This window comes from Schistocerca nitens, chromosome 3 (assembly GCF_023898315.1).
Source record: "Schistocerca nitens isolate TAMUIC-IGC-003100 chromosome 3, iqSchNite1.1, whole genome shotgun sequence".
NCBI lineage: Eukaryota > Metazoa > Arthropoda > Insecta > Orthoptera > Acrididae > Schistocerca > Schistocerca nitens.
The window spans coordinates 447,028,151-447,054,042 of NC_064616.1; the positions used below are offsets into that span (position 1 = coordinate 447,028,151).

At 41.2% G+C, this 25,892-nt stretch overlaps 1 protein-coding gene across 3 annotated transcripts in view; it reads right to left on the minus strand.

The window, feature by feature from the left end:
* LOC126248378 (fibrillin-1-like) overlaps positions 1-25,892 on the minus strand; it is a 647,044-nt gene that overhangs the window by 18,476 nt on the left and 602,676 nt on the right. For all 3 annotated transcript variants that reach the window (XM_049949314.1, XM_049949313.1, XM_049949315.1), the window contains 4 exons: positions 19,957-20,111; positions 19,711-19,810; positions 12,761-12,872; positions 12,526-12,665 (listed from right to left, as the gene is read on the minus strand). In XM_049949314.1, coding sequence (XP_049805271.1) covers positions 12,526-12,665; positions 12,761-12,872; positions 19,711-19,810; positions 19,957-20,111 — 507 coding nt within the window. The remainder of the gene's footprint in view (positions 1-12,525; positions 12,666-12,760; positions 12,873-19,710; positions 19,811-19,956; positions 20,112-25,892) is intronic.

The window sequence follows — 25,892 nt, forward strand, 5'->3', positions numbered from 1 at the left end:
AGTAACAAAGCAATATCAACAACAGCGAGAAATACTGCTGCTGCAAGAATCAGTCCAGCAAGATACAAATAGGCTACAGTTACAACTGTTGCAGCAGCAACAAAAACAGTCAGCAAGATCACCACAATAGCCAGTGCCATTTTCTGCCTTTAACAAAGCAGAAGAAACCAGCATATTTATTTATGGTGTTTCTTACTCTGTTGCAAGATAAGTACCGTTCCACACACATTCTAGCAGTATGTCACACTGTTATCTTCTAATAGTCACTTACATGAACTGGCATAAACGTTGCAGCCACTGGATGATCATAGTGGTCCAAAATTCTGTTTTGTCTGTGGTTCACTCATGAAACACTACAGTCAGAAAACACACATTATAGCTGAAAAACTTGAATTTAATCACTGTGCAAAACAGCCAGATCAATCTCATGTGGCATGTGACATGGAAAGGCAGGGCTTATCCCACCAGTGTAATATCTGAGGTGCATCATGTGATGTACCGTACATTCCATCACTAATTCATGAAGTCATTGTCATGTTAGCACCATAGAAACATGTCAAAACAAAAAGGCAATAGGCTTTTCACAGTCACTGCTTGATGAGTCCTACAGCAGTGTTTGAAGTAGCTGCTTCCACTCAGAAAACCATTGGGTGGAATATTTATGATTCTAGAGTATCCAGTAGCCAATGTTGGCAGTCAAATGGTGACACCATGGCTGCATTTACATGCTAGACAATCTATGGCTGCAGCCTAGGGAAATACAACACAAAAAGTTAAAATAAGAAAGTCTTTGAATACTATGATACAGGTCCCCTTATAATTATAAAAGACATAGACAATACTATTTTGTAAGGGCTCTTAAGCTGGAGTTTTCAGTGGACATCTGATATGAAAGAAGTTACACTTCTCTCTCAAACCCCATTCTCCTTAGCATCAAATGCCCAGTGGTGCCCAGTCCAATATGTGGCACTGAAACTGGAAAAATTTTGAAGACTTGTAAATGAATTGTTAATGAAATTTTGGCAGTTTGAAATGAGTTTGTTCTTGCAAAAAGCCTTTGTACCTCATAACATCAAAACCAAGACCCAAAATTATTTTAATTCCTGCCTCCAGATGTGGGTTCAGCTCTTAAAGCTGGAGAAAACCAGTTCTGAGATAATTTTATTTGGGCAACTTACATACTTTTAACTCTACAGCATCTGCCAGATAGCATACAGACTCATGATGTGATACTATGGTAAAGTGTGAAATTTTGGCTTCACTCGGTATTGAAGGTGATATTTTAAGACAACTAATTTATGAAGATATTACAAGTAGCCTCATTAGTTGAAAGTGAACAAGCAAAATACATTATTTCAAAGCTGAGTGGTCAGCGTGACAGAATGTCGATCCTAAGGGCCCTTGTTCGATTCCCGACTGGGTCAGAGATTTTCTCCGCTCAGGGACTGGGTGTTGTGTTGTCTTAATCATCATTTCATCCCCATCAACGCACAAGTTGCTGAAGAGGCGTCAAATCGAAAGACTTGCACCTGGCGAATGGTCTACCTGACGGGAGGCCCTAGTCACATGACATTTACATTTATTATTTCAAAGGTCTATTTTAAGGTTGATTGTTTGGGAAGATATTCCATTCGATTTAAATGTAAGTAAAATCTGCTTGGTCATTATCTTGCTTTTGCCTAAGAAACATGTTTGCTTCAAGATGAACATGAATTTCAAAATTTTGCTCTCTCTCTCTCTTCTTGAAATTATTCACAGCAATCACTTCAATTAATTCCTTTTTTTATATCTCATCAGTACATTAACTCATAAAATGTGTAGTAAAATTTTATGCAGGATTTAAAATAAACCTTAATTGCTGTGTTGCAGGCTTTTGATTCAAAAGTTGTTCTAAAATGATATTTTTATGGGACAGCTATGGTAGTAACCAAGTAATACACGAAACTAATCCAAATAACACAAATATGGCTTTATTCACAAACCTCTGAAGAATAACAGAAATAAGCCTCTTGTGATCCCACGCATAACAAGACACAGAACGAATGATGTGAGTGGGGCAACTGGAAGAGCATACTGTCAGTCAACACTGCTCTGCACATATGTAGGCGCAAGTCATCAGCAGATACTCTACATTGGCACTCTTTCCAGCACTGTCTCAGGCATTGTCACTGGTGGGTCCAGCCCTTTCTGCTCTGCACTGGGAGCTGCTTGCTGACGTCAGTGCAGAAATGGTAATGGAATCCTCATCTCTGGTGCTGCTGTTGGATGCCGCGCAAGTCCACCACCCTCGGGCATGCCAGCATCCTCACGCATTCCGACCCTATGCTCTGGTGCCCACCCGGCACATTGTCCTGTACCCCTGTCAGCACCAGCGGCTGCCACTCTGGGTCCAATGGGTGTGTCTCTCATCGGGTTGCCAGCATCCCCTGCATTGTCTGGGCACCCACTTCACATGATGCAGAAGTGGAATGTATCCTTCTATTAGTGTGCGTGAATATGAGTGCATCGAGTGTGGTGTCACAACACGTCTGCTTGAATCAGCCGGCAACTGCGGGCAGGCTGCTGGAGGCCACCTGTGGGAAGCACGTGTGCAATGCAGTCTCTGCCGTGACTGACTGGAACAGCAGGCTGTGGTAATGGACCCGATGATAGAGATGGACTGGCACCCTGTGTTGAGAAGCTGGAACCTAAAAAGCAGGTGATGCCGGGCTCGAGGCAGATTACGGTGAGGTGAGCTGCGGTGATGGAGGCTGCACTCGTGAACCCGTAGCTTCTGCTGGTGAGTGGGGGCACAACTGAGCAGAGTGGCATGGCACCAGCTCATCACCCATACAGATGTCACAAAGACAGCATCTCTGGTGGCGGACAACAGTGGTCGGTATCCACTTGGTCTGGTGACCAAACTGTTGCACCCACACCAGTGGTCCCAGTGTGAAGCAGCCAGATGACTCCGAGCACAGCAGGTGTGGCAGTGGCCACAGAATGTGGAGGAGCATGCATAGCTGCTGGCTGTGAGGCAAATCAGCTAGGCTCCACTCCCCCACAGGCGTGAAGCAATAGGTGCTCAGAAAACAGAGAACGGCAGTGTCCAGAGAAGAATCCACAACAAACTTTTTCATTTTGGACTTGAACTTATGTACTTGCCATTCTGACTTGCCATTTGATCGAAGGTGAAATGGCAGAGACATAACATGATAAATGCTGTGATGGGAACAAAACAATTGAAAGGTGTGAGAAATGAACTGGGACCCATTATTGGAAACTAAGGTACAAGGCAACTCCTCAATAGAGAAAACCTTCGAAAGCATGTGAATGGTGATCTCAGCTGACATTGACGCACATAGGAGAATGTAAGGAAATAGGAAAAATGCATCCATAACCAAGAGCCTATAGGAATTCAAGAAGGGACCTGCAAAGTCTACATGAATCACATTCCCATGCTTGGTGGGGAGAGGGCCAGTGGACAGGGATTCCCAGGGAGTTGCCTGTTGCTGGGCACACTGTTCACAAGCCATGACAAAACGGACAATTTTGCCATCAATCCCTGGTTAAAATCATGTCTCCTAGCTAACAATTTAGTGCACGAAACTCTGCAATGGCCCTGGTGGAGAAGGCATAGAACCTCACACTGTAACTTGGCAGGAATGACTGCTCTGGGAGAGGCACCTTTCATGGACAGTAGCAAATCACCTTCAAAATCAGAGAGGTGATACCATAACGAAAAACGTTCCACAGGGGGGTCTGAAGTCTGACCTGGCAATTTACCTGGTCAGACCTGTTGAAAAAACCAAATGACCTAGTGGAGAACTGGGTCGACAGCAACGGCAGCTGCTACACGTGACCTCATAATTGGGAAACCTTTGACTACAGCCTGCACTTCAGTATCAAGATGGAAGCAAATCAATTCTTCATGATCAAAGTCAGGAGCAAGACTCACAAGAATGTGGGATAAGGCGTCCTCATTGGCATGTTTAGACGTAGGTGAAAAATGGATTTTGTAATTTTAGTGAGACAAGAACAGCACCCAGCATTGTACGTGGTGTGCTGCCTTGTCAAGCAAGGAAGTGTGAGGTTTATACAAGGAAACAAACAGCTTATGGTCAGTAATAAGGTGAAACTTGGAGCCACACAAAAAACATGAAATTTCTGGAGAGCATATACTAAGACAAGAGCCTTTTCTTTCCACCTGAGGGTGATGTTGCTGTGCTGGAGTGAGAGATTTTGTGGTGAAAGCAACAGGTTGTTCAGAGCCGTCAGCATATTGATGCCCAAGAACCACACTGAGGCTGTACTGTCAGGTGTCAGTCATCAAAACTATTATCTGGAGAGAATGTAGTTAAACTAGGGGTTGAGAGTAGTTTGGATTTCAACATTTGAAAATCATGTTTGCAATCTGGTCTCCAGCAAAAAGGTACATTCTTGTGTATCTAGGCATGCAACAGATTAGCCAATTTGGCTGCTCCTAGCAGGAATTTACGGTACTAAGCTATCTTCCCTAGGAAGGCCTGTAGCTCCTTTGTGGATGAGGGGTGAGTCATAGATGTGGTCTGGCAGAGGGCGAACCCCATCCCATGAGACCTCAAACCCAAAATAAACAATAGAAGGTTGAAAAAATGAGATTTTGTGAGGTCAGTCCATCAGCATGCAGACTGAAAGACAGAAAACAAAGTGTGCAAATTTTTCAAGTGATCAGCCATGGAGGAGCCTATGATAACAATATCATCCAGATAATTAATGCAAACCCAGGATAGGCACTGTCAACTGCTCTAAAAACGTTGGAAAATAGCAAGGGCACTAGCCACACCAAAAGGAAGGTGCAAATATGATAGAGAAAAAAAAAGAATATTCAAAACCAGAACTTGCCAAGGCTCTTAGTCCACAGGAACCCGCAGATATGCTTCAGACAAATCAATTTTAGACAGGTGCTGGCCACCTGATACTTTTGCCAACAGTTCCTTCTGACATGGGAGAGAAAACATGTCCATGATCAACTGCATGTTGACATTAGTACTGAATTCGCCACAGAGTCGAACAGCTTCTGAATTACAACCAGCAGAGATGAACATTCACTAGCCATAACAGATTGCACCCCCTAGAGATTGAAGTCTTTCCTGTACTGCTTTCACTTGATCTTTCAGGGGAGCAGCAATATTTGTGCACGACAAAAACAAGGTCGAGCTGGGGATTTCAAAGAAATATAAAAGCAGAAAAATTTGTAACAAACTCTATAGCTTCTGAAAACAAGTCCAAAAACTCCTCACACAGAGTTTCCAGCTGAGAATATGGTACCTGATTGGACACAAGGTGAACTGTGTTGGTGATACAAAATCCAAATGCCTGAAATGCATCCATCCCAAACAAGTTTTCAACACTGGTATCAGCAACAACCAAAACTGTAATGGAACGAACCATTGACTTGTAAGAGGCAGATACCATAAGTTGTCCCAACAGCACAATGTTCTGTTTGTTATAAGTGACCATCTCCCACATGACCTGTCTCAACAGCAGTGAGCCTAAACTCACATAGGTTTGAGAATTCAATAGTGTCACTGCAGCACCTATGTCAACCTATAGCTGGTGCACTTGACAAAAAATGCTTAACTCAATAAACAACTTGGGAGAGGTCACAAGCATTGGAGCCACACAGTTTACGCCCATGTATGTATCCTGAGCAACCTTTGGTGAACGACACACGGAGGCGATGTGGCCTTTCTTCTGAAAAGCATTACAATGAGCCCAGTGCTTAGGGCATGCCAAATGTTCACGCTGGACAAAACAGAAAGAAGAAGATAGAAACAGGGAATGCTGATGCTAGCACTGTGGCGGTCGTGGTTGCTGGGACTGGCCTAGGACTGTTCAGCACTGGGTCTGCATGTTTCCTGCCAGCAATGCCGGTTCCTTGTGCAAGATATCTGCTGTCCTAGTGGGAACATCATGTGAATAAGTGTCCAAGGAATAGAAAAGCAACTGGAATCACTCAACAGAGGAAAGTTCACTGGACTTGACGGGATACCAATTCGATTCTACACAGTGTACGCGAAAGAACTTGGCCCCCTTCTAACAGCCGTGTACCGCAAGTCTCTAGAGGAACGGAAGGTTCCAAATGATTGGAAAACAGCACAGGTAGTCCCAGTATTCAAGAAGGGTCGTCGAGCAGATGCGCAAAACTATAGACCTATATGTCTGACATCGATCTATTGTAGAATTTTAGAACATGTTTTTTGCTCGAGTATCATGTCGTTTTTGGAAACCCAGAATCTACTCTGTAGGAATCAACATGGATTCCGGAAACAGCGATCGTGTGAGACCCAACTCGCTTTATTCGTTCATGAGACCCAGAACATATTAGATACAGGCTCCCAGGTAGATGCTATTTTCCTTGACTTCCGGAAGGTGTTCGATACAGTTCCGCACTGTCGCCTGATAAACAAAGTAAGAGCCTACGGAATATCAGACCAGCTGTGTGGCTGGATTGAAGAGTTTTTAGCAAACAGAACACAGCATGTTGTTATCAATGGAGAGACATCTACAGACGTTAAAGTAACCTCTGGCATGCCACAGGGGAGTGTTATGGGACCATTGCTTTTCACAATATATATGAATGACCTAGTAGATAGTGTCGGAAGTTCCATGCGGCTTTTCGCGGATGATGCTGTAGTATACAGAGAAGTTGCAGCATTAGAAAATTGTAGCGAAATGCAGGAAGATCTGCAGCGGATAGGCACTTGGTGCAGGGAGTGGCAACTGACCCTTAACATAGACAAATGTAATGTATTGCGAATACATAAAAAGAAGGATCCTTTATTGTATTATTATATGATAGCGGAACAAACACTGGTAGCAGTTACTTCTGTAAAATATCTGGGAGTGTGCGTGCGGAACGATTTGAAACGGAATGATCATATAAAATTAATTGTTGGTAAGGCGGGTACCAGGTTGAGATTCATTGGGAGAGTCCTTAGAAAATGTAGTCCATCAACAAAGGAGGTGGCTTACAAAACACTCGTTCGACCTATACTTGAGTATTGCTCATCAGTGTGGGATCCGTACCAGATCGAGTTGACGGAGGAGATAGAGAAGATCCAAAGAAGAGCGGCGCGTTTCGTCATAGGGTTCTTTGGTAACCGTGATAGCGTTACGGAGATGTTTAGCAAACTCAAGTGGCAGACTCTGCAAGAGAGGCGCTCTGCATCGCGGTGTAGCTTGCTCACCAGGTTTCGAGAGGGTGCGTTTCTGGATGAGGTATCGAATATATTACTTCCCCCTACTTATACCTCCCGAGGAGATCACGAATGTAAAATTAGAGAGATTCGAGCGCGCATGGAGGCTTTCAGACAGTCATTCTTCCCGCGAACCATACGCGACTGGAACAGAAAAGGGAGGTAATGACAGTGGCACGTAAAGTGCCCTCCGCCACACACCGTTGGGTGGCTTGCGGAGTATAAATGTAGATGTAGATGTAGATGTAGACCCTACTGCCACATGCCCCACATTTCAGTTTGCTCACCTGCTGCCTGAGAAACTTCAGAAGATTGTGTTATTTGCAAAACTTCTACCAACGGGGTTTTTTCACAAACTAAAGCCTTCTGGTGCATTTCCTTGTCCAGAGATAAACAGATAATTGCATTGTGCATCACAGAGTCTGCATTAAGAGTCGTTATGGGCATCAATAACAAATCAACACTTATGGCTAAGGCCTCGAAGTTCAGCTGCCCAGTCCCTGTGTGACTGGTTTGATTTTTTGTGACATTAGTAGAATCCAACTCATGCTGCTATGACATACATTCATTTGTGATAGTAGTTGGACAATAAACTACACATGTGATCAAAAGTAAGAGCTGCAGGGCATACAGAGGAAAAGTGGATGGATGGACCAGTGGAACGGTACCCTGTCTGTTAATGGAAACTAAGTGGTCACTGCCGAAGTAAACTGTTCAATCATGTTCAGTCAGGGCTGGTACCTTGGTGTTCACAATGACTAACTTGATGAAACTGCTCTTAAAGACTGCACATACAGAAACCATTCCATCTTCATCCTCAATCATGTAGTAACCAAGTAATACACAAAAATGTTCCAAATAACACAAATATGGCTTTATTCATAAACATCTGAACAATAATGGAAATAAACCTCTTCTGAATCCACACATAACAAGACACAGAACGAGTGGGAAACTCAAAGAAAACAGAGAGCATCAGTCAGCACTGCCCGCACATATATAGTCGCCAGTCGCTGGCAGACAGTGGGTGGAGACCACACTGTGCGCATGTCTCCCACCACAAGTGCCCTTCATAAGCCAGCCCAGGCTGTTATAGTTGGCAGCTGATTCATGCACACATGTGTGGCGACATCACACTCGCCACACTCACACGCACTAGTAGCAGGATGCAGCAGTTACCACAAAATTTTGTTTGGTAGGGCTCACAACACAGGTGGAGCCTAGAGTGTCTATGGATCGTAAATACAGTCCTGCATAACATGCAACAGTCATCATCATCATCATCATCAACAACAACAACAACAAGTTATTCTACATCCATATCTATATCTGATGACTAACTGACAACCTAAGCTGCCGACAGGTGTTGTTGATATACCTCGATGTGGACAGCTGAAAATGTGTGCCCCGACCAGGACCCGAACCCGGGATCTCCTGCTTATATGGCAGATGCTCTATAAGGTACAATACATATGTAGAATTGTGGACAGTTGGGAATGTGAGTCTCACGGGAGGCGTGCAAGGGATAAGTCCCTGCAGACGTGCAATTCATCTGTGTCCTCGGTGGCTCAGATGGATAGAGCGTCTGCTATGTAAGCAGGAGATCCCGGGTTCGGGTCCCAGTTGGGGCACACATTTTCAGCTGTCCACATCGAGGTATATAAACAACACCTGTTGGCAGCTTAGGTTGTCAGTTAGTCATCATTTATTCCAACGGAAAAGCTGCACGGTCATCAACAGTAACTGTTCTTTCGAGAACAAGTTACTGTCTTCATATATCTATATCTGTTTGGTACCTTTCACAAGATGGTGGCCAAGTGAAAAGCATGATAATAGTGCTCATCAAAACATACATTCTGACTATATTTTTTGATCGTATTTTTGTTCTTTTTTGTGTTTCACATTTTTAAAACCTTTTGCATTACTTTTTTGGTTATTATATTGAAGGTTTCATGTACAGTGATTTATTTGGATGACTCTTGGAATATACTATAGCCCCCTGTATATTGCTCCCATAGGGATTATGAAGATAAGATAAGATTAATTACAGAACAGACATGGGAATTTAAACAATCACCCTCCCTGCACTCCACATGTGAATGGAACAGGAATAAGACCTAATAACTGGTACAATGGGAAGTGCCATCTGCAACATATTTCACAGTGTTTGCAGAGTATGTATGTAGATGAAGGTATCAGTTATTGCTATTCAGTCTCTCTCTTCACATCAACTTCTTACATTTTAGTTGAAAAAGTAGGGAGTCAAGGATTGGTGACTATTTTTATTTTGATAGGTAAACTAATTTTTGTAATTTTTTTTAGATTTTGTGAGCTCCTGCTTCTGCTACAGTAACTTGTAAGCGCACAAAACTGACTTTTTTAAAATCGAATGAAATATTTTTATCTACTTCTAAGTCATGTCAGTGACAGGACCTGCTACTCCATAGGGTACTCTTGTCAGTAAATTAGGAGTGGCCAGAATATCTGCAAAAAAGTGTCAGTCCATCATACAGGACACTCTTTTCTTTGCACCCCATCTCAGTACTATTGACAATATCATATTTTTAGATACAGAAGAAGAAGAATGTTGAGTTATTAACCTATCATTCTTCTAAACATGTATCCTTCAGTTCTTCCACAGATCTTGCTTGAGGATATCCAGCATGAAGTTGCTTGTATATCACTATGTTTAGTGACCCAGAATCAATTCTGCAGTAGAAAATATGGACTGCAACTACCATTCTTGCATCAAAAACTAATACGTGACCACTGTTCCCTTTCATTCAACATCCAAATCGGAAGTGTAGAGGATAGTCATAAACTTAAAAATACAAGTGTGAAAGGTCACAGTACTAACATCATCCAAGGAAACCCTCACTAGCTCCCCTGCTACATATCAATTCACTCTTATCAATAGACCGGCATTATGACCTGTGCACCTGCTGTGAGCTGCACAGCCTTAGAAAACTATTACAGAGTAACAGTTGATGCACACAGAGACAGAGCTCTGGCTTCCTCTCTCTCTCTCCTGGCACTCATTTTGTCAGATGCAAGTCCATAACTTCACAAACTGTAGACCAGCCCTGCCACTCGACGCCCTCCTCCCCCCCCCCCCTCCCCCCACAACATTGCTCCCAGCACTGCCCCTGCCATTTTCAGGCCTACATGCCTATTAAAGGGGAAAGGATGTAGTATCCTATGAAGCCAATAATGACTCAGAAGTGAAAGCAGTGACATTAGCTATGTCCAAAACAGCGTCGTCTTCTGATCCTGTATGCGCAGTGCATCATTGGAGAGTGTGGTGGGTGTGGCCTCTTGTGAGCCAGCACTGGAGGGTAACTATCTCTGTGGAGGTGCATTAAACAGATGTCGCAGCCCACCCTCTGACAATGCAGTGCATTGAATGAAGCTCTTAATAATGGACATGTTAGTACCTATTATTTGACTTGGGTATGTTATTTCATTTACACTTGTGGATCTCTGCTCTGGTACTATGAAATTTGTCTGGTTACTGGATATCAGTTGGTTTGTTAACTCACTACTCCATGCAGCACTCTTCTCATCAGATAGAGAATGACTTTTGCAGCTTTGCCACCCAAAGCAGTTACTGCATACAAGTGATACTATCTTCACTGATAGTACAGAAATGAATAAAATATCAAATAGAAGATGAAGAGTTATTAGTCATAATTACAGTGAGGAATTCAAATTAATAAAAATGTAATTAGGACAAGATAAATAACATGAAAAATTACATCTAAACATAAATAATAACCTTTTCTGTTCAAATAATGAAGGGAAAAAGAACAAAGAGAGTTATGACGAAAATGATTTTGCTACAAAATTAAGGAAGGAAGACAAGGAAAGAAAGTAACACATCTAACTCAGACTATTATATCTGCAGTAATAGCTACAATACACAGAACTGTAGGGACCTCTATGTAGAATGCATAAAGAGGCCTTACACTCCAAGACATGGGAGAAATCATATGGAATAGTACGTTGTCAGCTTACATCAATTAGTTAGGTGAATGAGAAAAATAAATTCACAGCTAAAATAAAGACATTTATAGTTGCCTTGCAGAATCTTCCAGAGTTCATCATACACAAAAAGTGGGAGTACTGTTTAAACTACATTGGTGTTTTTACACAAAAATGTTTCTATGTTTAGTTTGACTTTACTAGACACATTTGTACAGACAGCATATAATATACATGATGACTTGATGTGTTCAATATCGCTGTACAAACTGACTGAAGTGTAAATAAATAAATAGGTAAAATATAAGTGAGATAGCACTGAGATATTGCATTGTATGTATTACGCTGAGATATTGCAGTGTATGTATTACGATATAACACACTAACAAAGAGTCTTGTTGTGTAGTTTTATGCCATTTCTGAAACAACTATATGGTCAGCTTGGCAGCTAATAAAATGAAATATACTGAACATTTTTGTATCGGTACCATGGGTTATGGATCACGGAAAAAATGACTGTGACTCAATACATATCCTAATTTTTCTTAACTTATTCTCATAGTGTCTACATGAAATAGGAGAACTGTGGTATAGTAACTTGTGAATAGCTCTTCTTTAAATTCACCCACCAGGTTTTTACAAAAGCAGTGTTATTTTTCTTCCAAAAGTTCACATTTAGCTTGCCTGAATAGCTCTATTATACTTTTAAGGTGTGTACCAACACCTAGTAGCACATTTTAGAATTCATTCAATTTCTTTTGTAATGTCGACTTGGTTGCAGGTGCCTCCACTGAAACCATACTCTATGATACACCACACAAGTATACTGTATGCAGTATTCTTTATTGCTGCATTGCACTATCTTAGGGTCCACTCAAGAAGTTAAGTCTTCTATTTCCCTTTCAAGCTATTGATTTCTCACGTCTGCCCCTTTCCATATCATTTTGTTTACTAATAACCTAATTTATTCTATTTTATAGGCTTGCTAATAAATTATAAAATCAAGAAAATTCTTAGGAAGATAGAAAAGATACACAGAAGAAAATCAGTAACCATAAAATACTAAAACATTTTACAAGTTGAACACTAATTATAAAACTGCAAAGAACTTAAACTTAATTACTTTGTATGTATTCTGTGAATTAAAATTCTAAAGACTGTAAAATACACAAGAGATTCGTTCTGATGGATTTTCATTGGAAAAAAAAAAAAAAAAAAAGGTTATGTAGGAAAAAATGTGATAGGAGACACACACACACACACACACACACAAAAAGGCAGACATTATTTCTTTAAGATGTTACTGAATCTCAAGAACACATACCATGGCATGTTCTGCCATCAGCACCAAGACGATAACCACTTGGACAGCTGCATCGGTAACTTCCTGGTTCATTTGTACAGAAACCAACACACAGCTTACGGTCTTTGAATTTTTCACATTCATCTATATCATCACATGATCTGTGGAAAATTAAACAGACTTTAATTCCAAAATACACATTTTGAATATGAAACAATCTCTTCTGCAGGCAGATTTAGGTATGCATCATGCTTACCGATTATCAATATTACGCACATATCCAGCGTCACATGTACATCGATATGATCCCCATAAGTTAATACAATTTTGCTGACAAATTCCTGCTGTCTCTGAACATTCATCAATATCTGTAAAGAATAAAGACTGATACAGATACTTACAAAGAGTGAGCATTTGCTAGTTATTGAGAGACAGAGTACAAGATGATTTATATTTATAAAATCTATCACACAATATGGAATTAACTGAATTTCCAGCCTTTTTCATCTGTTAACAGACTGGGAAACTGTAATTACACCATCTTCAATAGAGACGTGAGAAAGTTGTGGTAGTAAATTGCAGTTGTGGATTATTGCCACTTAGGAAGCCTGAAGAGTATGTTTGACAACCTAACTGAAAATTTTATATTAATTCACATGTTATGGCAGGATTCTTTCATGGAGTGTGAGTATTGTGTCATATATGTAACTGCTTAGTGAAGGTTGCTGTGAATATTGCCTGTAGAGCATAGGACTCCGTTGTTGTTGGTTGATGATAATTATGATGAGGATGATAAATAAGAGTGTGAGAAGGTGAAATTCAGTGCTGGCATAGAGCCCACTTCTCTTCAATTCAAATCTCAAGGTTGAAAATAACTTCTTCTTCTTGTTCTTGTTCTTGTTCTTCTTCTTTTTTCCCAGTGCCACCTGTGAAGCACGAGGGCCTCATCAAACATCTGTCTCCTCCATTCATCTCTTGACTTCACCAGCCTTCTTCTGTTCTGCACTCCTAAGCTTTTCAGATCCATTTCCACATTATACAGCAATCACAACCTAGGACTTGAGCTGTTACACTCTGGCTTTGCAAATAGCACCTTCTTTGTTATTCACTGTTCTTCCATTCTCTGCATATGTCCCAAACACTTTAACATTCATCCCTAGTTCACGAAGTTCTGGATTGGTCCTAATTTCCCAAGCACTGTTATCACAGGCTGCTCCATATATCTTCTTCAGTACTTTGTGTTCCATGCATCCACGGTTTTTCTGGCTTGTGTTATTGTCCATGTTTCAGATCCATATGTAATAACAGATTTTATAATCATTTTGTAAACTGCCATCTTCAACTGTCTTAAGATGTTGCAGGATTGTAGCAGGTTAAGGACACTGTAATATCACCTGTTACCTGCAGCTATTCTTGCCTTTATCTTTGTTGGTAAAATATTATCTTCCATAACCATTCCTCCCAAATACATAAAATAATTTACTCTTTCAAACCCTTCAAACTGCTCAACATTTCTTCACTTTGTTTTATTTCTGGAGTTGACCATATACTTTGTTTTTCCCTTACTTATGACCAAAACAGGTGCACCTGTTTCACATTCCAAAACTAAATAGTTTCCCAGTAATCATAGTTAGACAATAAGTTGAGAATGTGAGTCTCACGGGAGGCATGCCAGAGCTAAGTCCCTGCAGTCGCACTATCCTCAGTGTCCTCAGTGGCTCAGATGGATAGAGCATCTGCAATGTAAGCAGGAGATCCTGGGTGCAAGTCCTGGTTGGGATCTTATCTCCCCCACAGATCTACAGTTCCTCATCTCCAGCTACAGTTACTTCTTCCAATGTTGGTTCCTCTCCATAATTATTGCTATCAACTTGTTCCACCTGTTCTTCTTCTGCATATTCCTAGATTTCCCCAGATTTCAATAGTTCTTTAAAATATTCTTCCCAGCTTTCTATAATTCTGGTTCTTCCTCTGATCTGCTTTCCTTATTTATCCCTACATATCACTGTGCAAGAATGCCACCCTTATTTTATCTCTTTTATTCCCTTAAATAATCTTCTAATATCCTTTTCATTTCTATGTTTCTCAGTGTCTTTGAATCTATTTTTTTTCCCAAATTCTCTCTTTTTCCTTCAGCAAATAATTTTGCTTTAAATCTTTTTTCTTTATACATTTGTCTGGCAGCCAGAGTTTCTCCCTAGAGCATCTTATTCCCTGCACTGTTCCATCTGTCAATCACCTTCTCACAGTCATCATCAGACCACTCACTTCTTCTACCTTTGTTTTCCAGTTCTAGCTTGGATTCCATTGTCTGTGATATTGTTCTTTCCATTAGTTGCCACTGCACTTCAGAGCTAGCTTTCTCCTCAGTGACAATCATTCTCCTCCCTTCATCCATTTCTCTTTGGAATTCTGTTCTTCCCCTCTCATTGGTAATGACTGGTTCCACATTAGAATTCCTTTCCCTTTCTACACAGTTATAAGTTGTTGTCAGTATCTCTGCTTACAACTTGCCACCACCTTGGTCTGAATCAATATCTGCCTTCCTTCTCACTTTAACGTTCTTAATGTCTGAGCTATGCCTTATTTGGACAAGTTCATGATCTATTTGGTTAACTGTGCCCCCATCCAAAGATTTCCATGTCCCTTTATGGATGTTCTTTCACGGGAATATGGTGTTCTTTTTGGCAACGTTTTTGCTTATAGTGAAATAAACCAATTCAATCCATTGTCCTCACACTCTTCATGTAGATTGTAACATACTCGTTTTCAACAGGGTTTCCCACCTTTGCATTCATATCTCCTAGAATCACTGTCACATCATTTTCAGCTATATGTGTCTTCAAGCTGTTCATAAAAAGAGTCTTTAGCTTCACATAACTCACATCGCTAGGATTCGTACCAGTTGTCCTGTGACATGTATCATCACACTAGCACCTGTTAATGATCTTGCTTTGCAAAAAGGTGATATTTCAGTCATGGCATAATCTGCCTATCCTGATTTAGTTATAAACTGTACTCAAGGGAAGTACTAACATTGCTCCTACATCACTTTCTCTCTGCAGTCTCACCAAATTCATGACACTGTAATAGTTGCTCAAATATAAGGGGGGCAAGGGGGTTTTAAGTCCAAGAATTCCCTTGATAGTTTTTGATAAACATTTACTCTCTTTCGTTCAAAAGAATACAATAATTACACTATACAATGGCAACATTTAACACAGGTACTGGCATTAAATTATCACATTCAGGGTCATGAAAATATAATTTGTTATGGTAATTTGATTGTAATAAAGATTTGCATGTCTTCACCCATAGTCTTTGAAAACATCTATTTGTATCACCATGACTAATAACTACGTAAATGTAACAGAGTTTATACAGTCATTCATCTTTAGTTTTTAGTTGTCATTTATGAAAGAGTAAAGTTGCCACATAAAAGAAAAAAATGAATTACAGTTTCTCAAACATTTCTTCATTATACAAATGACTCTTCTAGTAGATGTTTTACACAAATACTTTTTCTATAATTGGCATTTAGTTCTGTGTGTTATACGAAGTGTGTTGGCAGTCACCAAACACACCAAACAGTGAGACATTACTACAACCAAATATCATGACCACTACCTGAGTGTCAGGCTTCCAATTTCTCTTTGTGTCTTGTAAACGTCTTTTGCAGTTTTGCTTGAACTACTATGAAGTGCCCTTCCCTCTTTTGGTATGATTCACCTGAATCCCATGCTTACTGTCATTCAAGTACTCAACTAAGATAGGAAAGGAATCTCAAGGTGATAAAACTTAAACCAGTTTTAAGTAAGTCACTATTGACCTACATATTCAGTAACTGTTGGGTAAGTTTTTCCAAGAGCACTTCACTACTCCTGGAATCAAAATATTCTTAAACATTTCATTAAAGAAATTACTGTTAGCATCACAAACAGCTTAAAAGTTGCCAATAAGATGTTCATGTCATAAGTTTCTTTCTTTATTCTTGCGTTCCCTTTTTCTATAAACAACATTTGTATGATGAATCAGTCCAAAACATAAACCACAGGGCATCTTGGAATCAAAACACAAAAAATACAGGGCTATTACAAATGATTGAAGCGATTTCATAAATTCACTGTAGCTCCATTCATTGACATATGGTCACGACACACTACAGATACGTAGAAAAACTCATAAAGTTTTGTTCGGCTGAGGCCGCACTTCAGGTTTCTGCCGCCAGAGCGTTCGAGAGCATACTGAGACAAAATGGCGACAGGAGCCGACAAAGCGTATGTCGTGCTTGAAATGCACTCACATCAGTCAGTCATAACAGTGCAACAGCACTTCAGGACGAAGCTCAACAAAGATCCACCAACTGCTAACTCGATTTAGCGATGGTATGCGCAGTTTAAAGCTTCTGGATGCCTCTGTAAGGGGAAATCAACGGGTCGGCCTGCAGTGAGCGAAGAAACGGTTGAACGCGTGCGGGCAAGTTTCACGCGTAGCCCGCGGAAGTCGACGAATAAAGCAAGCAGGGAGCTAAACGTACCACAGCCGACAGTTTGGAAAATCTTACGGAAAAGGCTAAAGCAGAAGCCTTACCGTTTACAATTGCTACAAGCCCTGACACCCGATGACAAAGTCAAACGCTTTGAATTTTCGGCGCGGTTGCAACAGCTCACGGAAGAGGATGCGTTCAGTGCGAAACTTGTTTTCAGTGATGAAGCAACATTTTTTTCTTAATGGTGAAGTGAACAGACACAATGTGCGAATATGGGCGGTAGACAATCCTCACGCATTCGTGCAGCAAATTCGCAATTCACCAAAAGTTAACGTGTTTTGTGCAATCTCACGGTTTAAAGTTTACGGACCCTTTTTCTTCTGCGAAAAAAACATTACAGGACACGTGTATCTGGAAATGCTGGAAAATTGGCTCACGCCACAACTGGAGACCGACAAGGCCGACTTCATCTTTCAACAGGATGGTGCTCCACCGCACTTCCATCATGATGTTCGGCATTTCTTAAACAGGAGATTGGAAAACTGATGGATCGGCCGTGGTGCAGATCATGATCAGCAATTCATGTCATGGCCTCCACGCTCTCCCGACTTAACCCCATGCGATTTCTTTCTGTGGGGTTATGTGAAAGAGTCAGTGTTTAAACCTCCTCTACCAATAAACATGCCAGAACTGCGAGCTCGCATCAACGATGCTTTCGAACTCATTGATGGGGACATGCTGCGCCGAGTGTGGGAGGAACTTGATTATTGGCTTGATGTCTGCCGAATCACTAAAGGGACACATATTGAACATTTGTGAAAGCCTAAAAAACCTTTTGAGTTTTTGTATGTGTGTGCAAAGCATTGTGAAAATATCTCAAACAATAAAGTTATTGTAGAGCTGTGAAATCGCTTCAATCATTTGTAATAACCCTGTATTTAACATGTACATTTTTGTATAGAAAAAAGATGACAAATTTTCTTATTGTAGAAGTTGCTAACTTTTATGCATATTAAATTAATTTCATTGTATGTAAAATTAGATACCTCTACAATGACCATCACAAACGTGATATAACCAAGTCTACACAACACCAAGATACACTGGCATGCAAAATTTAAGGAAGGAAGTAACTTTTGCATAATATGCCACAGCAAAGTAATGTAGCTTGATGGCACTTAGTCCATATATAGACAGAACTGCTGCAATATAATACAGAAGGTAACTGAAAGAAATACACAATCAGAGGATCAGGAATGACACTTTTGCTCAAAGTCAATAACTGCAGTGCAGCCACTGCATGATGGTCCCCTCGACATTAAAAAAGATGGGACATGGTTTTTAATAAGGTGAATGACCACCATGGACAGCAGTGCATGCTCTGCAAACTGCTCCCTTGCTAGCCACAAGGTTGGTAAGGAGTTATTGTCATTGGGCATTCCATTCCTCCATGAGAGCAGCTGACAACTGCTGGGTGGTCATTGGTGCTTGAGACTTGTTGCAATATGTCTCCAAAATGCATCCGACATGCGTTTTATGGGATTGAAGTCAGGGGAATGGGCAGCCCTATCAATTTGCTGCATATCCTCTTGTTCCAGAGGCTCTCCACCTGCACTGATCAATGTGGTCCTGCATTGTCATCCATAAAAAGCAGTGAGGGCTGAATGCACCCCTGAAAAGATGCATTTGGGGGAAAGAGTACAGTGTTACAATAACACTGACTGGTGACTGTATTATACTCAAAGATTTAGATATCAGTACACCCATGCAACATTATGCCTCCCCACACCACAACACCTGGGCCACCAAAATGATCATGTGTGATAACACTCCTCTGTGTACTACCTGTTCCCACCTCTTACCATATGCAGGTATGTAATGCACCCAGGAACACTGTCCAACATGATCACTTTGGTGGCCATGTTTTATGGTGTGGGTAGGCATAATGCCGCATTGGCGTACTGACCTACAAATCTTTGAACATGTGACACTCACCATACAACATTGTTGTCATACCGTACTCCTTCCTCATGTGTATCTCTTTATAGGTTCATTTGACCTTAACTTCATTTTTATGGATGACAGTGCATAACTGTATCAAACTGCACAAGTGGAGGTGCTCTTGGAGTGAGAGGATATTTAGTGAACAGCCTGGCCTGCCTGTTCCCCGAATTTACATCTCATAAATAATGTGTGCGATGCATTGGCAAGACACATGCACCAACGACCTACCAGCAGAGTCAACCACACTGGTGGAGGAATGACTGCCCTACCACAAGAACTCCTTACCAAACCTTTGGCCACCATGGGAGCATGTTGCAAAGCATGCATTTCCATCTGTGGTGATCAAACACCCTATTAAGAAGAATGTATGTCCCATCTTCTGTAATGTCCTTGGGACCATCATAAATTGCAGTGATTTTAGTGAAATTATTGTCTTTGAGTAAAAGTGTCATTTCTGTTTGTCTCATTGCATATTTCTTTCAGCTAACTTCTGTACTATACTGTAGAAGTTCTTTCCACATATGGTCCAAGTTTCATCAAGCCATGTTATCATAGTGACACATCATGTGAAAGTTTACTTTCATCCTTAAGTTCTGCACACTAAAATTGCATGACTTCATTTGTAAATAACACCAACTGATAAAATGCTGGTATTTAACAAGCCATAAAGAAAATTTGTACTAAGACACATACTATACAACAGTTAAAATTACCTAAACATGTTCTTCCTCCTGGTTCCTGTCTAAATCCTTCCTTGCATATACAATCATAAGAACCTGGGGTGTTGCGACATTCTGAATTTCTGGCACATACCTGCTCACAGGAAATTCAATCAAAATTAAAAACATTTTGAATTCACATGACTAAAATAATTCTGAAATATGATATTTGTGACTTATAAAACAAAACAAATTAAGTGAGAAAATTACATATAAGAATAAAAAATAAAAAAAAAATACCTGTCCTGAATAGCGATTACACTCGTCAATATCATGGCATTCCTTTTTCCAGATGGTGTAGCCACTTGGGCACTTGCATGCATATCCTCCAGCTGTATTTTGACATATTTGAGTAGGTCCACAGTCATGCTTGTTGAGGAGACACTCATCAATGTCTGTAAAGCAATGTGATAATGTGTTATGTTCATAATTATAGAAGATTTAGTAAATTACTATAAAAAAGTAGTTTCTATGCACACCAGACCAAAAATTAGTCACCCCAGAAGACATCATGCTAATACCAGATAACATCACCTTTAGCCTTGATAATGACCTCAATTCAGCAAGCCGTGCAGAGTGGCCGCGTTACAGGCGCCCTGCACGGACTGCGCGGCCCCTCCCGCCGGAGGTTCAAGTCCTCCCTCAGGCGTGTGTGTGTGTGTGTGTGTGTGTGTGTGTGTGTGTGTGTGTGTGTGTGTGTTGTTCTTAGTATAAGTTATTTTAAGTATTGTGTAAGTCTAGGGCCGATGACCTCAGCAGTTTGGTCCCTTAGGAATTCACATGCATTTGAACAAAATCCAGTTCAGCAAGAAACAGAATCCACCAGTTTCTTCCTTATCCAGCTGAAGCAACCAACTGATGATTATATACTGTAGAGTCATTAAATTGCAGCCATGTTCACTGCTACATTTCAAGTGCAGATCTGTGAACATGGCTGTTGTAATCCTGAAATAAAGGATACTCACCATAAAGATGGAGATGAAATGGCAATACTTGGTCACTGAAAATGTTGAAATAAACATCCTGGTTCATGATCACAGTGACCTAAATCAGCATGCTCACATCATGCCACAATAAATACCAAAACATCACATAGCTACTTCTGGCCTGAATGACACTCTCCACACACTGCATATTAAATGCCTCATTGGGCTGTCAGTGCCGTCTCAGTGATTTCCATCATTAATTTAAAACAAGGAAAAAAAAATCATGACTTGTTGGGCCACATTACACACTTCCAATTAGCTACTTTCCATTTTCTTTGTTGTTTGGCCCATTGAAAATGAGTAACTTTATTTGAAACTGAGAGCTACAATTTTTTGCAAGATATCCAACTCAAAATGACCATTGCATGCAGTTCCCCTCACAATGGTTGCTCAGAAACTGGTTGAGATCAACTGCGTTCATCAGTACCAGAAATTGTGACTGAGTTAGAAATCAACTGTCACTGACAAGGCATGACACTTGTTCCTGGTCCCTATCAGTTAGGATCTTTTTATGATTACTATTTTTACGCAGTGTTACATGGTTGCAAATGGTACACCATTCTTTGTGGACATGTTTGACAGTCAGTGGTTATACACCACAAAATCAGTTGATTTCATTAATGGTTTTCTAAAGGACACATCCAAACACAATACATCCATTCTTTCATTTTCTCACTTCTCCTCCTTGAGCCATATTCCTCTGCTGATCCCATACATCCAACTGGTAAGTACACTGCAATTCATTGCCATGGTTTACATTAGTGATGGAGGGTAAGATGTAACTGGCCAATGTTTATTTCAAATACTATACTGCCTTGACACCAAATCTCACCCCTTTGTCTGTTTTGCTACTCCACTAAAGTTCATGTGAAAATATGTTGTACCTTATCATCAGTGCAGTTCATGCATCTCTCTTTATGTAAGATACTGTACTGCCTATTTATAAGGAAATTTCATCTTTGTCATTGTAATATACTACAGAGGGCATGGAAAAGAAAAAATACAGTAGATGGTACACAATTCTGGTGATGTGCATGATACATAGTAATTTTTATTATGTTGACATATAGCTATGATTATTTTTGTTTTTCTCACACACATTAATCATTATGTAACATCATCTGAAGTAATTTAATGACAAGGTTCATCATCGTCAAGAGCTTTTTTGGCATCAGTGATATAAACAAAATATTGTGCCATTAATCCTTTCAACTTTGTCTTTCCCTATACCACTGACTGCAAGCTGTTTGATGATGGGTGAGAGGATGTGTGGTCAGCAGCACCCTTGCTCTTTCCCAATTGCCAGCAAACTGTTTTGTTACTTGATCAATTTTTGTAATTTTGCACAAAATAGAAATTATTTTTCATTCAGTGGTTAAGTTCATCAGAACGTTTAACCTTAGTCATAAAGTATAAACAATTGTGCAAACTAATATACAAAAAAAAATTGGTTACCTGACCTTTTACAAATATATGGTCCTCTCACTGAGAATATCGTGTCTTGTTCTAGGCCATTTCCTAACAATTTCAGATGTCACATTAAACCTTGATATCCTGCCCATAATGTGTATCATTGCTAGATTGGAAACTGACTGCAAGCCCTAGACAGCCTGACAGAGCCCTAGATAGTATGACACCGGCATTCTTCTCAGCAAATAAAATACAGTGATCCAAAATTTATTACAGCTGAATGGGTTCTACTGATCTGTCAATGATCATGAGATCTGCAGATCAAATAAATTTTATATTGAAAGTTAAGATGACATACACCACAAGTTTGATAATGTCAAGTTTTATAAAAATACAATGAGTTGAAATTTGGCACTTGAGTAATTATAAAACTACCTTGGGATGTAATTTATCAACTGTGATGAGTCTTCACATCTTACAATTAGGTCTCATTTGACAGTGTTGATAAACCTAACTGTATGTGTGGAGAGGTTATACTATATCAAAATAATTACAATGAGCTATGACTCCTTTATCTACATGATGAAGTAAGCTTGTGTTGTGACTCGCCGATCATTCATTCAAAGCGCCGCCGTGCAATTACGCGCGTCCTCTACGTGCGACGCTGTCTGCCAGCCATGCAGCAGCTGCACCACCTAAGCGGCCAGCCGAGCAGCGGCCGCTAGACTGGGACTCAGTGCTCATTCGAATGCTAACGTGTACACATGTCTTGCTTGTCAACTTACTCTATGACTTATATGTGTTGTGTCGTTCTGAAATATATGTGTTAAACTTGACGTTATAACAATTGGCGACGAGGATGGGATTTTTCCTTTTCACCGTTGACCCACAGGTTTCCATGGCTACTGTCGAGCAGCTATTGCAAAATCTCCTTGAACAGCAAACGCTTCTAACAGCGGCGATTCGTGATTTCTGCGCGGCGTCAAATGCGGGGCATTTCTCGTCGTTGGCCATACCTCCCTTTCCTCCTTACGACGAGACGGCAGAAGACTGGTCTGATTATGAAAAATGTCTTCGACAGCACTTCTTGGCATTTCATGTCACGGACGAACAACCATGTAAGTCTCTGTTCCTTTCCTGGATTTCACCTCAAATTTATCGGTTGTTGTCGCAATTGGCTCCTTTGAAGGATTCTGCGTCTTTGTCCTTTGCTGAAATGTGCTCACTTCTGTCTGTCTATTTTCAAAAGCAAACGCATGTGGTAGCCTCTCGTGTTGCCTTTTATCGTTGTCAAAAACAACCAAATCAATCCTATCACGCTTGGGCTGCTGAACTTCACGGCCTCAGTCAAAAGTGTCAATTTGTTACTGACGTTCACAAAGAATCCTATGCCGATTCCATGGTACGGGATGCTATTATCCAGTCGGCGCCCGACAAAGAAGTTCGGCAACGGGCCCTTCAGTTGGCAAATCCGACTCTAGATGAAGTTCTCTCCATTGCACAGTCTTCTGAAATTTCTCGCGCCACTGGGGTGCAAATAGAGGCATGGGGTGATGTCGGGGAAATACAACCTCTGTGCGCTGTTGACGACGCGTGCGGCACATCCCCGCCGGCCAACGTGGCCACAGTGCACTCCCACACGCAGCCTCGGCCTAACCGTAAACAACCCGCTAAGAAACTGCAGCAAAGCCCCCGGCAACTTCCTTCAAGTCCGCAGTGTTTTACGAAACATTCACGCGAGGATTGTCTCCAACGTTGGGCTGTGTGTCACAATTGCAAAAAGAAAGGTCATGTGTCTTCCGTTTGCAAATCCTACCGCATACATGATGTTCATGAACATGACACTGATTCTGATTCTGTGTTGTCTGTCAATTGCACTTCTTCCCTTTCAGGGAAGTTATTCCTCACTGTCCAAATCCTTGGTCGAGATGTTCGCATGCAGGTGGATACTGGTTCTGCTGCCACTATAATTAATTCTCAGACGTATCTTCAGTTGGGTTCCCCACTCCTGTCACCTGTCACTTGGCAATTACGGATGTACAATAAACAGAATATTTCTCTCTTGGGACAGTTTCATGCTGAGGTATCTTACAAATCCGTCGTTCGCACTGTTCCCATATTTGTGGTCGACCAGAGCAACGCAGAAAATCTTTTTGGTTTCGATGCCTTTCACGTTTTTGGGTTCTCCATAGATGACTCTGTCAGTATTGTCTCTGATGCTATTCCTTATGCTCAACTGGATTCCTTGTCGACGACATTTTCGTCCCTTTTTTCTCCTGGGTTAGGCCGTGCAAATGACTTTGAAGCTCATATCACGCTCAAACCCACTGCTCGGCCAAAGTTTTTTCGGGGTCGGCCCATTCCTGTGGCCCTTCGTGATCGGGTAAAACGGGAGTTGGATCGTCTCACTACTTCAGGGGTCTTGCTTCCTGTCACTTCCAGTGAGTGGTCCTCTCCTGTTGTTGTCGTTGCTAAGCCAAATGGTGATATTCATCTCTGTGGCGATTTCAAAGCCACTGTAAATGCTCAATGCCTCATTGAACTTACCCTATGCCCCGTCCTGAAGAACTGTTCAGTAAACTTGCTGGATGCCAGTATTTTTCTAAAATTGACCTGTCAGAAGCTTATCATCAACTTCCTCTCGACGCTGCTTCCCGGCAGTTTCTGGTCCTTAACACGCCTTTCGGCCTCTATCAATACCAACGCTTGCCATTCGGGGTTGCTAGCGCCCCTGCTCTCTTTCAGTGAGTCTTGGAACAATTATTGCTCCCTGTCCCTGGGTGTATAAATTACCAGGACGACATTGTTGTCACTGGCTCCACCACTGAAGAACATCTTCAAAATCTCCGCACACTTTTTCATGTCTTACAGACTGCCGGTCTTAAGTGTAATCTTCAGAAATCACAATTTTTTCAGGCATCTATCACGTACTTGGGGTTTCAACTCTCTTGGGATGGTATTCGTCTGCTTCAGCAAACTGTCGCTGCGATCGATGCCCTTCCTTGCCCTACATCTGTTAAGGAACTGCAGGCCTTCTTGGGGAAAATAGCATACTATCACAAGTTTTTACCGTCTGCGGCTTCGGTGGCTCAGCCGTTGTATCACCTGTTGCATAAAAACGTGCCTTTTCACTGGTCCGCGTCATGCGATGCGGCTTTCCAGAAATTGATGACTATGCTGAAACAGGCCCCGTGCCTGGCTACTTATCGACCTGGCCAACATCTTGTTTTTGCCACAGACGCCTCTCTATATGGGGTCGGTGCAAACCTTGCGCACGGTTTTTCTGACGGTTCAGAACAACCCATTGCTTATGCCTCTAAAACGCTCACAGATGCCCAACAAAAGTATTCTCAAATTGAGAAAGAAGCTTTGGCCATTATTTATGCTCTTCATAAGTTTGGTGTTTTTCTCTATTGCTCAAAATTTAATCTTGTTACGGATCACAAACCACTTGTTTCCTTGTTTCATCCATCAATGTCACTTCCCGACAAGGCTGCACACCGCCTCCAGCGTTGGGCTCTTTACTTGTCTCGTTCCAATTATGAGAATCATTTCCGGCCAACGGCTCAACATGCGACTGCTGATGCTCTGTCTCGCCTTCCCATGGGTCCTGATCAGGCATTCGATAGGGACGAACTTTTGTGTTTCCACCTGGATGTTGCCGAGCAGCAGGTTGTGGATGGGTTCCCCATCACTGCGGACAGGCTGGCGGCTGCTATGGGTTCTTACCCTACCCTCTCCCGGGTTTTACGCTGTATTCAGAAGGGTTGGCCAGATCGC